The sequence below is a fragment of the Nematolebias whitei genome, chromosome 1 (assembly GCF_014905685.2).
Source record: "Nematolebias whitei isolate Nwh7 chromosome 1, NemWhi1, whole genome shotgun sequence".
Lineage (NCBI taxonomy): Eukaryota > Metazoa > Chordata > Actinopteri > Cyprinodontiformes > Rivulidae > Nematolebias > Nematolebias whitei.
The window spans coordinates 79769036-79785727 of record NC_056498.1 but is presented as its reverse complement, the minus strand read 5'-3'; the positions used below and the strand labels follow the sequence as shown (position 1 = coordinate 79785727).

At 40.5% G+C, this 16692-nt stretch overlaps 1 protein-coding gene across 1 annotated transcript in view; it reads right to left on the bottom strand.

Annotated features, from left to right (window-relative positions):
* LOC119420334 (coiled-coil domain-containing protein 85A) overlaps positions 1-16692 on the bottom strand; it is a 46161-nt gene that overhangs the window by 1117 nt on the left and 28352 nt on the right. The window contains exon 3 of the mRNA XM_037687724.1: positions 5768-5825. Within this exon, the coding sequence (XP_037543652.1) occupies positions 5768-5825 (58 nt within the window). The remainder of the gene's footprint in view (positions 1-5767; positions 5826-16692) is intronic.

Genomic DNA, 16692 nt, shown 5'->3' with positions numbered 1-16692 from the left:
TAGATAGATAGATAGATAGATAGATAGATAGATAGATAGATAGATAGATAGATAGATAGATAGATAGATAGATAGATAGATAGATAGATAGATAGATAGATAGATAGATAGATAGATAGATAGATAGATAGATAGATAGATAGATAGATAGATAGATAGATAGATAGATAGATAGATAGATAGATAGATAGATAGATAGATAGATTTATTTATTTATTTATTTTAGAATGTCAGGAGCCGTTCAATAGAGAGGGGGATACTGTAGGGATCTGCATCTGCCCTGCTCTGTGCAGCTAGTTAATGACTCTCAGGTGCTGCGTATTGGCTTTAATCAGTGACTCACCTTTATATACTGAGCTTTCCTGCATCTCAGGCAGGGGAGCATTAAGTGTCCTGCTGCACCTTCATGGTCGGCTCCTAGTGTTTTGGTTTCCTGAGTATTCCCTCGAGTTGTGAGTAATATTGCAGCGCTGTCAGCAATTTATGTTTGTTATTGTCATTTTATAATTAAACACCTTTTTGTGACACTATTGGAGTCCTGCCTGCATTTGGGTCTCAACCAACCACCCGATCGTGACAAGTCTGATAGTCAGCAATTGAACAATGACATGAGGATAGACTTGTCCTTGCTGATCAGACTGAGGAGAGGACAAGAAAGAATTATGCAGTCTTAATATTTTTTATGCAAACAAGCAACATTAATTTTAGCGATCTCTGATTGGTATAATGATTGCTGGTTCCTCAGATAAATAACATTATTCACTCATGTTTCTGTTCAGTGCCCTGAGTTGACTTCTGTTGTGACTTGGTGCTATATAAATAAACTGAACTGAATTATAACTGTCATTACTGCCAACGTAAATTCTATTATTACCATATACCGTATATGTTTGGCCAGACCCAGCTGCTTCAGGTCAAATTTAATGTCACTACTCGGGTCTCCAGAATGCAGCTGATGTCACTGGTGTCTCTAATGCCATGTTTCAGACTATGGAGCTGTCAATTACCACATTCTGCTTCCCAGTGGTTTTGTGAGAAAACTCAGAAATGTGAACCATTGAAGCCCCTAGAATATTACTTTTAGCACTATGGTTACTCTGAAGAGGCACCTGGCCTGATGTGCAGGTTGCTCTAGTTTTTCCAGATTGCTACAGAGAGTTTCTTTTGGTAATGTTGAGCTAACGGTTTTTGAACAGGGCAGAGCTGAGCTTCCAACTCTTACAACCTTGTCTCTGAGGCTACCACAATACTATGTTAAAGCCAAAAGAAGCAGTTTTAAGGCTTTTTCTGCATCATCCAAAAATGATGCAGAAAAACTGATCCATGCATTTATCATGTTTAGGCTGGACTATTGCAACTGTTTATTATCTGGGTGTCCAAATACTTCTTTAAAAAGTCTTCAGTTGATCAAAAATGCTGCTGCCAGAGTTTTAATGAGAGTTGGAGGAGAGATCAAATTTCTCCAGTTTTAGCATCTCTCCATTGGCTCCCTGTCAAATTCACAATAGAATTAAAATCTTACTTCTAACCTGCAAAGCCCTCAACAACCTAGCTCCAGATTACAGATCTTATTGTTCCATATTTTCCTAACAGAGCATTTTGCTCTCAGGCTGCAGGTTTACTTGTGGTTCCTAGAGTTTCCAAAAGTAGAAAGGGAGGAAGATCTTTCAGTTATCAGGCTCCTCTCTTATTGAACCAACTTCCAGTTTCTGTCCGTGAGGCTGACACATTGTCCAGTTTTAAGACTGGGCTGAAGACTTTCCTTTTTGTTAAATCCTATAGTTAGGGTTCACTTGGTTTCCTGAGCTATTCCTTAGTTATGCTGCTATAGGTTTAGACTGCTTGAGGACAAATTGACCACATTTCCTCACTCTTCTGTTGTCTTTACTTGCTTTACTCTACCTGTTTAAAGGGAGTTTTTCCTTTCCACTGTCTCCTTTGTGCTTGCTCAGGATGAAAGACTGTAAAGAAGTGAATATTCAACACAATCTGCTGCTCTCTTAGATAAATAACTTTAGTAATTGGCTTTTATAATGTATGTGAATGTTTTTGTTCAGTGCCCTGAGACAACGTCTGTTGTGACTTGGTGCTATATAAATAAACTAAACCGAATTTAATTAATTAAATAACAACTCAAATTGTAACCCTAAGTAGACCAAACTGTGCAATATCTAAACATTTCATAACCATTTTGCTCACATCTGAGCTATGTAGGTGTAACTAAGACCCACCGTTAGCCGCATAAAATTAGGTGGCATTACAAGAACAAGATAGCTACATTAATTTCTCATTTCAGTTCTGTAGTATTTGCCTTGTACTGTATTCAGTGGGAAGTAGTAGTTTGTTGCATTACACTTTGTTCATATGGGCTTTAATGTCGGTGCCTAACGGCACATGATCACCAACCCTTCTCTGCACTCACATGACCAAAATAACTAAATAAACTGGTGCCTTTCCCCAGTAGTCACTGGGCAAAAGCCAGGGCCAGGGGATATGTGCAGTTAAAAATGCAACTGTCCCTAACCCCTAAAAAAATAACCATCAACATTTATGTAAACACCCCTTTACAGCAACCATGTACTCAACGTGCTTCACAGAACAAAACTAAAAAGTTAGCAAAGAAAATAAAAGTTTTGAGTTTCTGCAAGTGTCTAGTTGGTGGGGAAAAAAGACAAAACAATTAGGGTGAGACAAATATGTATAACACTGAAATATGTCAGATGGTCAAGAACAGCTTCACCTGCAGTTTCTCATGCTCCTGATTCCTCTAAACATAACAACAGGAATCTAAAAAAGTTAAATCTGGTCCTCTGGACATTCAAAAAAACAAAACAAAGCAAATCAATTAAAAAATGTAGAAACATTTCGTCTCTCATCCGAGAGACTTCCTCAGTCTGAGGAGCTGTATTCAGCTCAGTCTCTTAAATGGATTATTGAGCATGCATCAGGATATTTTGAACCACTTTGGCCAGGATTGCCTCAAACTAGTTAGAGAGTTTGAGAAAACAGCAAGGAAGAGGGCAGACTACAGGAACCATTTGCGATTCAACCTCAAATGTCGACAAAGTGGCATCATTCCCAAGAGCCTGGAACTAAAATCTTCGGTCAGCAGGCACCGGGCAAACAAAATCCTTCAGAAGGCACAGACCCAGCTGCTGAATGAACGGGTGAGACAGACCAATTTTACTATTGAGGCCTTGAAGGCCAAAGAAGAGCACATTAAACAGAAACTAACAACGTGTCTAGATCAGACCACACTTCAGCAAGTGTTGGACTGTACAGATCAGGCACGCTTAGCACAGCATGTCAAGTCCAAGACTCGACAACAAAACAAGTTTAACGTACTAATAGCTCATCAACACCATCACTATTCCAACAACAACACATTCAGTGTAGGACAACACTCCAGTAGTCAATTACATGCCAGGGAGACAGAAAAGTGGGTGAAAAATTTATCAGACAGACAGCTCACCCAGCCAGAGACAGAGATTCTTGCCAGGGGACTGAACTTTGCGGTTGCACCAAGTAGAATTCCTCTGGTGGAGATGATCACAGCTACTGAGTCAGCAATCCGCAACAACAAAATTAAAGAGGCTGAAGCAGAACAGCTCAGAATCAAAGTTTCAGCCTGCCTCAGCAATGCCAAACCACCACCTTCCAACATCAGTAGAGAGGAGAGGGATGCACTCACCACTCTTAGCAAGGACAAAAACATCATCATTCTCCCAGCAGACAAAGGAAGGTGCACAGTGATTTTGAACCAGAAAGACTATCATGAGAAAGTTATGACACTCCTTAGTGACTTAACCACTTATGAACCTCTGAAAAGAGATCCAGGAAGTGGTTACAAGAAGAAGTTAATAGCTTGCCTGAAAAATTTGGAGCAGGACAAGGCTATTGACCGTTTTCTGTACCACAGACTGTACCCAGGGGAGGCCACACCTAGTCTGTATGGTTTACCTAAAATCCACAAACAAGGTGTACCTTTAAGACCTATTGTTAGCATGATTAACTCTGTCACTTACAATGTTTCCAAATATCTGGCATCTGTACTCATCCCTTTAGTTGGCAGCTCAGAACACCACATACAGAACACCATGGACTTTGTGGATAAGGTGAGGGATGTCATCATGGAGACTGATGAAACAATGGTCTCTTTTGATGTCACATCACTCTTTACGTGCATTCCTGTTGATGATGCAGTAGAGGTGGTCAGTTTAAAATTTAAATCAGACACCACTCTGAGCAGCAGGACCACACTTTCCACAGAACAACTGTGTCAACTCTTGAAACTGTGCCTGCAGTCAACCTACTTCACATATGGGGAGCAATATTATAGGCAGAAACATGGATGTGCTATGGGGTCTCCAGTTTCTCCTATTGTTGCCAACCTGTACATGGAGGAGGGAGAAAAGAGAGCGTCAACGTCCTTTTCAGGGACACCACCAAGTCATTGGTTCAGGTATGTTGACGACACCTGGGTTAAAATCAAATCTCAGGAAGTCCAACATTTTACTGACCACATCAACTCTGTGGATAAATACATCAAGTTCACACGAGAAGATGTAAAAAATGGCAGGTTGGCTTTCTTGGACTGTGAGGTCTCAGTCTCTGATAGAGGACATTTGCAAACTGAGGTGTACCGCAAATCCACACACACAGACCAGTATTTGCAGTTTGACTCCCATCACCCTTTGGAGCACAAGTTAGGAGTCATCAGGACTCTGTCTCACAGAGCAGACAGCGTCCCCACTAGCTCAGGAGCCAGGCAGAAGAAGAAATCCCACACAAGACAGGCTCTAGAGCAATGTGGATATCCTAACTGGGCCTTCCTGAAAGCAGAGAAGAAACCCAAACAGGACTCCAGTCAGCCAACAGGTGAAAAGGAGGAAGCCAGACCCAGACCAGTGGTCATTCCATATGTTGAGGGAGTATCAGAGAAACTGAGATGTTTATTTTCTAAACATAACGTCCCAGTGGCTTTTAAACCCCAAAATACATTACGGCAAAGACTGGTTCATCCCAAAGATCCAGTCCCCCGGCACAAACAGAGTAATGTTGTGTATGCTGTTCAGTGTCAGGAGGGCTGTGATCAGTCTTACATTGGGGAAAGAAAACAGCCACTGGCCAAAAGGATGGCCCAGCACAGAAGATCAACATCATCAGGCCAGGACTCTGCAGTCTACACTCATCTCCAGGCCATCTGTCACTCTTTCAGGGATGAAGATGTTCACATCCTGGACAGAGAGGAACGATGGTTTGAGAGAGGAGTAAAGGAGGCCATCTTTGTGAAAATAAATCGTCCATCATTAAACAGGGGTGGAGGCCTCCGGGTTCAACTGTCCCCCTCTTACAATGCTGTGATTGCTAGTATCACTCAGCCCTCTGTGAACAGTAAACAGCCATCAGTGTGCTAATGATCCATTGTTATGCTGATGGTCCTTCTTGAGCATGTGATCAGTTGGTTTTGGTTGTCAGCAGCAAAACTGGTTGATCCACCCTGAGAAGGTGTTATTTAAGAGACTGAGCTGAATACAGCTCCTCAGACTGAGGAAGTCTCTCGGATGAGAGACGAAACGTTTCTACATTTTTTTTTATTGATTTGCTTTGTTTTGTTTTTTTGAATGTCCAGAGGACCAGATTTAACTTTTTTAGATTTTTCTACCTGGATTATTGAGCATGCATCAGGATATAACAACAGGAACTTCTTGCTGACCTTATTCTTCATTATATTTATTGTGTTTGTTTGTGGTGGTGTGTTGCTCACCTGTCCCAAAGCCTCGCATTCCGACAGGAACCGGTGCAACAGCCAACGGAAATCAAAGCTGAAAAAAAAAATCATAAAGAATCAGTGGCTACCAAGAGAATTTCACATAAGCCACATTCTTCAAGGACCACCCAGAGAAGCGCTTGAGATTGCCAAGAGGTGATGTTTGAGAGGGAGGTAATGTGGGATTTCAGTATTTTTCCTCCACAGTTATTTCCACACCAGAGGGCACCAGAGATTCCACACCTGTCTCCCATTAATCCTGAAGAGCCTCTGGACCATAAATACCAGCGGTTGGCAATTGTCAGACGCTTCTGCGTTGACTGCCTGCTGATAGAGTGATCCTGGCCTGATAATTCTCCTTGTGCTTTGAAAGACTAACATTTTCTCCCGTGCCTCAGTGCTGCTCCAGTGTTTTCTCCTGCACTCTGAATCTCCCTGGAAACCTCCTTGTGTTCCCCTTCAGCTGCTCCTCACTCCCCACCACTCCTCCTCTTGTGCAAATCCTCCTGGAACCATTGGGACCTTTCACTTCAATGACCAACCACTAAACACTACAATAAGAGCTGTTTGTTGGACAGGGCACCTTCCTGGAAGCAGACCTGGGGTGGGTGTGTTGCTCATTGGTGAGCACCTGGTGATTGAGCCTTGGATCCTGGGGCTTGGCTAAGCCAAACCCCAAATAATAACAAGACGCTACCTACATCATCAAGGTCGGGTGCTATGGTTGCTGGGAGGTAGACGAGGGAGTGTCCCTGCCCATGCTGGTTCCTTGCAGCATAGACTAGCTCTAGTGACATGGAATGTCATCTCAATGAACTCATCTACTCTGAGCAGTGTCCTGAAAGGAGTTCCATCTGGGGATTTTGGTGTTCATCTGTAGGACTTCATTGTCCATATGGCCCATATGGTGAATGACAGTGTCACCTGGAGGGTGATGTCACTGAGAAATGACCTCCCTGATCTGAACTTATGATGTGTTTTGTTTTTGAACTTCTGGACTAAGCATGGGCTGTTCATAACAAGCACCATGTACAAGCATACAATGGTTCATGATTGAACGTGGTACCAGGCTATCTTGAGCCAAATTGAATATTCAATTTTGTCACTGAATTGTCAGACCTCATTAGAAAAAAAAGAGCACAATGAAAATCTATTAAAATTAAAATAACTGATAATGAATGCAAAAAATCTAGGCTATTTCTAAAAGGCTAAAGGGCTATTTCACTTACTCATGGTATTTGAACAATTTCAGATTAACTCTTGTTTAATGTCTTAAGTGCTTTTCCTTCTTAAACTTGACCCAAATTGTTCTGCAGTGAAGACAAATTTGTGGAAAAAAATGCTTATAGTATATACAATATATTATTTGTAAAAGATGAAAAAGAGTGTTTCTGTTGATAGATACTTAATATATATCATCTGGCTGCTAAAACTGGTCAACCTCAAACCATGGGTATCAATTCTGTGCTAGGTTGTTAGTACTGCTTCAAATTCACAATCAAACCACACTGATGTGCCAAGGCTCTATGTCATAGATATGTTGCTACAACTGGAACGACTCCACACAGGTCACTGAGACAATGCCACCACAATGATAAACTACCACAACCTTGCTATTGCAGTTTTATACTCACTGAAACCATTGTGAACCAACCAGTCTCTTTCATGCATATTTGGAAGCCCAGTGAATTCCTAATATGCACCTGAGAAGCTCACCAATACATTGCAAAGACCATCAACATTCTGACAGATTTTTATTTACATTGCAGAAAGGTTATAGTGTGATAGGGATAGCTTTTAGGGACTGTAAGTGACTAATTGTCATGTAGTGACATAAATGTAGAGTTGTGTATAATAGGTCTGGCATAGTGAGTCTTGCATTCTGGTTTTGCATCTCTCTGTAGTTGTTTAGTCTGAGCCTTATCCATCGATTGTTACCCATTTCTTTCTTTCTGGGTTGCAAGGGTTGCTTGTGCCCTTGTCCAGCAGTCACTGTGTGAGAGGCAGAATACAGGTCTCCAGTCCATCACAGGGCCACATAAAGACATACGTATGAGACGCCACACCTAGGGACAATTTAGTTACCAATTAGCCTTGATCTATATTGATCTGTGGGAAGAAACCGGAGTCTCCTGAGAAAACCCAAACATGCATGGAAAGAACATGTAAACCCCACACCGAAAGGTGCAAAGCCGGGATTTGATCCAGCAACCTTCTCTGGCATACTGCTTGTTTTAATGTGGATCCTCCTGGGTCCTCTGAGCTGTTGTGTTTTGACCTTAACATATGCAATCCTCCCAATACAGGTTTAATCTCTGAATTAATTTCTAACATAGGAACAGACAACTGTAAAAATTTGATTGAGATAGCCAATGACACCAGATGTAGTGCTAGCTTGAATCACTCGTAACCAAGAAACCACTGCGTTATTATGCACCACAAGACATCATCAAAACAACAATTTTAAGGTATATTTTTGTCAGGGGATTTTAGGTCAAGGTTTATGGATGTTTTATCACTACTAATGTTAACTTTTGAGTTGTCTGAGTTGTTTTCTCTCAGGAGAGGAGCTTATTTGATCCTGCATATACAGCTGGGAGGCCGAGGTCATCAGGCATGTGAGAGCTGATAAACATACATATAAAAACAAACCTCACACACTGCTTGGTGCAGATTCTCGTGACTTGGACTCATCGATGTAGAACTTTGTTTTAGACATATGTGTATCCTTAACTGAAAGTCTGCCCTTGCAAGTAAAACTAGTGAAAATATATTCTCGTGTTCTCAAGTGTGGCTTCTTTGAGTAAGATGAATAGACAATATTTTTATCCAACATTTTTGTTGCAAACTTAGAAATATTCTACAATTTTAACACAAATAAAATGTAATCTTTGTGTAATGAACAACTTTAACTGAACATGAGGTGCAGCAGCCACAGGATGGATGACCACTTCCTTTGGTCATCTATCAAGCAAGCCCCAAAACACAAAGAAACCACTCAGTGTGTGTAAAGGTAAGTAATAATCTAATTACTGTAAAATCTAGTCTTTGAATGAGCCTTCACCTTTTACTCTGTCTCTCACATGCCAAGGCTGTCCTTGATCCAGAGCTGACCTGCTTACTCTTCCTCTGTTTGTGTCCCGATGGTCCACCTGTCAGAGACACACTCACATTTTCTCTCTCCCTGACAGTGAGAATGTTTGTGACCAGGGGAAATGTACAGGTCAACCAAAAATAGGAGGTTGGTATAAAATTTGCCTGGTACTCTTGTTAACTGTCAAAGGAAACACAAAGGTGCATATGTAACAATGTTTATATTCTTCAAATGGCTGAGCATCCAAATAATAATAATAATAATAATGCTTTATTTATAAAGTCCTTTACAACAACCACATCTGCAACAAAGTGCTGTACATATAAAATCAAGAAAGTTTAAAACACATAAAAAAATTAAACGGTTGTTAAAACACAAAGATCAATAAAAACAATAAAAACAGTGCAGAACAAATTCAGTGTGTGCTAAAAGCCAGGGAGTAAAAATGTGTTTTTAAAAGAGTTTTTAAACTGGACAGTGAAGGGGCTCGTCTGATGAGAAGAGGGAGATCGTTCCACAGTCTTGGAGCGGCAACAGAAAAAGCTCTGTCCCCTCTGAGCCTCCGTTTGAACCTCAGCACCTCCAGGAGCAGCTGATCAGCTGATCTGAGGCACTGAGCAGGAGAGTATGGGTGAAGCAGCTCAGAGAGATAGGATGGAGCAAGACCATTTAAACTTTTAAAAACAAATAAAAGAATCTTGAAGTGAACTCTGAAATGAACAGGCAGCCAGTGGAGTGAAGCTAGAGTGGGGGTGATGTGCTCCCTCTTTTGAGCTCCAGTTAGAAGCCGAGCAGCAGCGTTCTGGACCAACTTGAGACGTCTGATGGAGGACTGGCTGACGCCAAGGTAAAGAGTGTTGCAGTAATCCAGCCAAGAGGTGATGAAGGCATGGATTACTGTTTCCAGCTGTTGTTTCCACTCCCGTCTGTTTTGGAGCAACATGGGGGGATGGTGACGTCATCGGGCGAAATTATAATTCTTAATATCTCATAAACTAAAGCAGCACAAACGCTAGTTTCACCAGAACAAACGAGCACTAACGAAGCACTAACGAAGCACTAAAAAAGTAGACCACTCCCGTCTGTTTTGGAGCAACATGGGGGGATTGTGACCTTTGGATGAGCTAAAAATTAATCTTTAATATCTCAGAAAGCAAAGCAGCACAAACAAAAATTTTAACGGCACAAACCAGCACTAACGGAGCACTAACCATTCAGACTAGTTGCTTTAATTTTGGAAGTGGGTGGGGTGTCAGCTTCACTCAGCTAATGGAAGCTGGTAAAGGGAGAAAAGCAAGGGACCTAAAATAGAGCCCTGTGAAACCCCAAAAAACAGAGGAGCAGTGGAGGATTCAAAACCAGCTATGTTGACACATATGGTTCTGGCTGCCAGATACAGCCTAAACCAGCTCAGTACAGTACCACAGATACCCACTTGGTGCTGTAAGAGTGATATTAAAATGTCGTGGTCCACTGTGTCAAAGGCAGCGGTTGGGTCGAGCAGGACCAGAACATGTTCACCAGAATCATTAGCCAAAAGAACATCATTAAAAACTCTGAGCTTTCAACCAGTTTGACAAGACTGTCAACAAGGAAGAGGGCCGGCAATGGAGGAGGGGCATACCAAAGAGACCATCTAATCACAAGCAGAACTGGTTTGTTCCACTTTGAAGTAAGCTGTTGGGGAAGAATCAGTTTTGTTGTGTGTTTCCTTGACTGATGAAGCCGTCCGGATCGAAGGCGAAACGTTTCAGCTCAAAAAAAAGAAACTGTCCAGATGACCTGAATGAAAAATGTTGGATTGTATACCTGGATTATTGAGCATGGACTTTGTTCTGACTAGAGCTGATTCTGTGCTGTACAGAGTTTGAAGCCAGACGGAAAAACCTCCAGGATATTGTGTTCATCCCCAAAAAAACATTTGATCTGTGATTACTAGTGATGTATTGGTACATGTAGGTGTTTTGAACCGTTTCAGTACGTCATGTTCAGTTCGGTCCACGTGCGTACTGTTTTGGTTATTTTTTCACTCATTAAATTTTATTAACGAGAGATTATGCGCCGCGGAATTAAAGTTCCTCAGCGTGTTTCAACACGGCGCTAGTAATTGTTGCATAGTCTTGCAGCACGCGTAGCATTAGCAGCCTAGCAGGCAACGGAACAGCCAGAGCTCATCTCGTTGTGGTTTCCTGTTTGGAACATTATGGCTTTCTTGTTAAACTCAACAATGGGAAAAGACAAGTGCGAATCCAAAGCTGTGTCGATGTTGTTTCACAGAGATTGGATCTGCAGCAGGCAACATGTCTAAATTGTTAACACACTTGAAACAACATCATTCGAATGTGAACGTAGCTTGGTGCAAAGACTGATAACAGCAGCATTTAAACAACATTTATCAGGTAACTCAGATTGGTCCAAAGCAATAGCACAAGCTGTAGGAGTTTTAAAAGCTCTGGATCGACATCCGAATGATGAACCGGCTTTAAGCATATGATTAAAGTTCTTGAGCCCCGCTGCCTACGAGATCCAGTCATGTCAACACTTCAGCCTAAAAGTTGTAGCAGCACTTTATGAAAAAGCTAAAACTGATTTTGTCAACAACCCCAACCCCAGATTTAAAGCCTTGCCACATTGATGATGATGAGCAAGAGATTCGACCACCTCATACCAGAAATGATGACCGTGCAAGAAGAGGTATTGCTATTGTATTATTGTGATCTAATTAACTTTTTAAATTTAAGATTATAATCTTATTAACTCTTTTTTTTATCTCTGTGTTGTTTGCAGTCTGAGGATGACAGCAGATGAGTCTTCTTCATCCACCAGATCACCTCCAGCTAAGAAGTCTGTAATGACTGAACTTGTTTACTTGGCATATTTCAAAATAAACATTTTGGAAGTCTTTATGTTGGCCTTTTTTGTACAGAAAATTAACCGAACCGAGCCTTCCTTGGAACTGAACTGAACCGAAAGGTAATTTTAGCGTACAGTTACACCCCTAGTGAATACACAATTTTTTCTAAAAAGATTTTAATAAAAGGCAGCTTGGAGATGGGCCAACAAACCATTTATGTTGGTGCTAAGATGGTCTCTTTGTCACGCCCCCTCCTCCATTGCCGGCCCTCTTCCTTGTTGACAGTCATGTCAAACTGGTTGAAAACAACAAAGTGGTTTGTTCCACTTTGGAGTAAGCTGTTGGGGGAAGAATCAGTTTTGTGTTGTGTGTAGTTGAATTGCTTTGTTCTTCACCAGCAATGTAGAACTGATCTGTGCATGCGCCCAGCAGAAACTGAAACTAACCACTTGTGTATGTTGACCTGCGTCAAGAGTGAGTCATAGACTGATGTGGTAGAGAGAATCCGGTGATTTTTCAAAATAAAACTTTTTCCCCCTTCTGTGCAGCCCGGTACCCATTCACCCACGTTCCGGTACTGGTCCATGGCCCGGGGGTTGAGGACCACTGCTTTAGAGTACATTTTTTACTCTGCTACACATCCGTCCATCCATTATCTTTTATCCGCTTCTTCCATTTTGGGTCACGGGGGTCACCGGTGCCCATGTCCAGCAATCACTGTGTGAAAGGTGGGGTACACAAGTCCAAGACTGCGACACAAGTCGCAAGTCCATCACAGGCCCGATTTAGAGTTAACAATCAGCCTAACATGCATAGTTTTGTCTGTGGGAGGAAACCAGAGTATCCGGAGAAAACCCACGCATGCACGGAGAGAACATGCAAACTCCACCCAGAAAGGCCCCTGAACCAGGATTTGAACCAGGGACCTGCTCGCTGAGAGGCAGCAGCTCTACCAGTTGTGCCACCGTGCTGCCCCTCTGTTACACATAGATGACATTCATTTTATTACATCTGAGGTAAACGTGCTCAGTGCTGACACCTGGATGTTTGTGTTCTGTTTGACAAAGAGATCTTTTAAATAGGTGTGTGTGATTAAAGTGTGTGTGTGTGTGTGTGAGATTAAAGTGTGTGTGTGTGTGATGGCCACCAGAGTTTCTGTCATGAGATAACTGAGGATAAAACTGTGACTTCAAAGCTGAATGGAGAATAATTGTCAGAGAAGCAGCTGCTGGCCTGGCATGTCTGTCTATAACACAGGACATTCAGTTGCACAAGCTTTCAGATGTCACATAGTTAAAGCACAAACTGGATGTTGTATGTTGCATTTTCTGTTTAGTTTTTTGGTTCTTTTTACTGTGCTTGTAATTAGTTTCCTCAGCTATTTATTGTGTTCAGCTCTCCTGTTTAAGTGGCAGCTGCATTACAGAGATTTGGTGTTGATTAAACTTACCTGGATTTATGTTCAAATTTCTGTCTTTGAGACAACAAACACCATCAGAGTGATCCAACATCAGAAAATCAGAGAGCCATTGTTGGCTCATGAACTGCATTCTTTACATTAATGCAGCTGTGCTACAAGCTTTTCTGTGACTTTTTAGAGATGCTGGAGCCAGGGTACATTCACTGACATTGAACTACTTGAGCGGCATAAAAATGTTCACCATCATCTCGCCTGTTATTCTGACCTGTTGACAAAGAACAACTTGAGTGGCAACATGAACACAGGATTTCTTTACTGATATACTGAGGTGTGAAGTACATTACTGATTGATTTTAACAGCTTTAATTGACTGATATGTAAACTGCAAACCTGTCTTGTAAAAAAGTAAAGCTAAGAATGCAAGTTAGATGGAGTTTTATCTTAAATGACTTGGATTAGAATCAGGGACAAAAAATTTGGAGACATTTCTGCTAAACAACCAGTTTAATCAAACAGGTTCAGTATTTTATTAACCTTTATTTAACCAGGCAAATCCCATTGAGATCACAGATCTCTTTTACAACGAAGGCCTGGGCCTGAAGGCAGCATAACATGCATGTTTTGGCCTGTGGGAGGAAATTGGAGTACCTGGAGAAAACCTATGCAAGCATGAGAAGAACATGCAAACTCCACACAGAAAGATCCCAGGGGATTGAACCCAGGACCTTCTTGCTGTGAGGCAACAGTGCTAACCACTGAGCCGTCGTGCTTCCATGACAAGTATATAAAGTGTTACTGTGTTTTAGTAAATAAAAGTAGATAATAAAAATTCCATCTCAACAAGTGAAATGAAATCGTTCCGTAGTATTTTTTTTTTTTTTATTGAATCTCAATCACCAGTAGAACCACTTAGTGCTCAATGAAATTTCAATAGTACAATTTTGTTTGAATGAGAACTTTTACAAACCCATTAGGTTTTTTAATCATTGTCAGCCCTTTAAAAATATTCTCAACCAACCAAGATGCGTGGATTTTCCATGAATCTACGTTTGAGCAAGTGATTTCCACCCAACCTAATTCTCCAGTGAGCACTTTGTGTGTGTCGTTTTACAGATGTCAAATGATGTAGAGCTATAATTTTTATAATGGTGGGGACCTGCAATCTCAGAAGCACTTAAATTAAAACCCATTGCAGTTGAAATAAAACTATTTGATGATTGAGGGATTTGCTGTTGTTATCCATTTAAGCCCTACCAATGTGGATTCATAAAACAGATAAACCCAGAGATGCTGTGAGAAGAAAATCATCAAGATAATTAGTTTAGAACTCATTGTTGTCTATTTCAAGAACCTACACAGCTGTTTCTGCTATTCAGAGTGTAAAGTTTAGACCTAAAGAAAATTTTAAGCAAGTAGTTTTAATTTTTCTCTGGGACTCCAGTTTCCTCCCACAGACCAAAAACATGCATGTTAGGCTGACTGGTAACTCTAAATAGTCCCTAGGTGTGAGAGAGAGAGAGTGAATGTTTTTTTTGTCTAGTTTGTCTCTAGGGATGCACCGATCCACTTTTTTTTTTCCACTTCCGATACTTGCGGCCCGGGGGGGGTGGGGGGGTGTCTCGGACGATACCGATCCGATACAGGAAAAACTGTGTTGAATTGACAAAAATGGCTAAATCATGTCACATGGACCCGTTTCTGAAACAGCTCCGATGACATGATTTAGCCATTTTTGTGGTTGTCTACCTGGATGATTGACCTTACAAACCCAGTGCTGACAGAAAACATACTGAATTACAAATGTATTGAAAACTCTGCACCAGAACAGCGCACATACAGTAAACACACCAAGAGCTTCACAAACTTGGCCAAACATGTAAAAACAACACAACTTTAATTTGTTCAGGCAGGACAATTATGATGTCACTCAGAGCACAAAGCATAGAATTAGAGTGAATAGATCTGCCCAGTCATAGATCGGTCACATTGTCACTGATACCCGATCCAGAATTTTTTTCCCGATACCGGGACTAATGCCGATATTGGTATCGGATTGGTGCATCTCTATTTGTCTCCATGTGTCCCTGTGATGGACTGGAGACCTGTCCAGGCTGTACCCCCACTTCAACCCCTAAAGAAAGAAGTGGGTAAAGATATTGGATGGATGGATGGATAGAAGACTTTGTTCATGTGTTCACCTGTAACATGCTTAAACCCCAATTTCATCTTGTAAGTATGACATGTAAATGTCCTGGTAATCAGTTAATGATTTTGCAAATGTAAATAATGTTCATGCTATATTTTGTACACTTCATTTTTTGACCAAATGTTATTTTTCCAAACTACATTTTTGAATGCTACTTCCTTTTTCATCTAAAACGTCTAGTTATATGTTAGATTAATACATACTCAACAACTCAAAAAACTAAATGTACAAAATGTCGTAAACTTTGATAAATTTGAACAAAAATATAGTAAATAGTTTCTGAATTCAATAAAACATTTGATGCTTTATTTTACTATAGTTGTTCTCCCAGAACAAAACTATAGCTCAGATGTTGTTCTGCTGAAAACTTTATATTTCTGGTGTAATTCTGGTTGCCTGCAGGCTGCAACAGACCTCTTAATTTGCTGTAATCTTCTCATCCCAACCCTCTCATCACGCAGGAAGGAGGCTGCTGTGCCCAAAATAGATACTCATTCACATCATTCTAAACTATAAAAAATGATTGTTACAAAATGTTGTCCAGATTTGGATAATACACATATTAACAAAGTCTGAAAAGTTCTCTTTTACAGTAATATCTACTTTTATTGTTAAATTTCACAATTCTGTTTGCATTTTACACAATTCATAGGCATTACATAAAAATATAACAATTATGCAATAATTGGCTAATTGACTAGGCTCTGAGTTTTACTGTGTTTGATTTTTACAATTAAATGTATTTATTTTTTATCCTTCAAAATATACAAATGAGAACTAATATTACATTATTAACCAAATAACTATTTGAGGGCCTTATATTACAATAAGAGTACCCTTATAAATTATTATTATTAGTTATTCATGCAGTCATTATTAAGCTAGTTAAGCTAATTAAAACATCTTGTTCAAAAATGATGCATAAAAACAGGCCCATGCATTTATCACATCTAGGTTGGACTATTGCAATGGTTTATTATCTGGGTGTCCAAAAACTTCTTTAAAAGTCTTCAGCTGATCCAAAATGCTGCTGCCAGAGTTTTAATGAGAGTTGATAGGATAAATCATATCTCTCCAGTTTTAGGTGCTCTCCATTGGCTCCCTGTCAAATTCAAAATCTTACATCTAACATACAAAGCCCTCAACAACCTAGTTCCATCTTATATTACAGATCTTATTCTTCCATATTTTCCTAACAGAGCACTTCACTCTCAGACTGCAGGTTTACTTGTGGTTCCTAGAGTTTCAAAAGCAGAATGGGAGGAAGATCTTTCTGTTATCAGGCTCCTCGTAAAAATCTGTCTATATTAAAGACAAGGCATAGGATTTTCCTTTTTTATAAATCCTA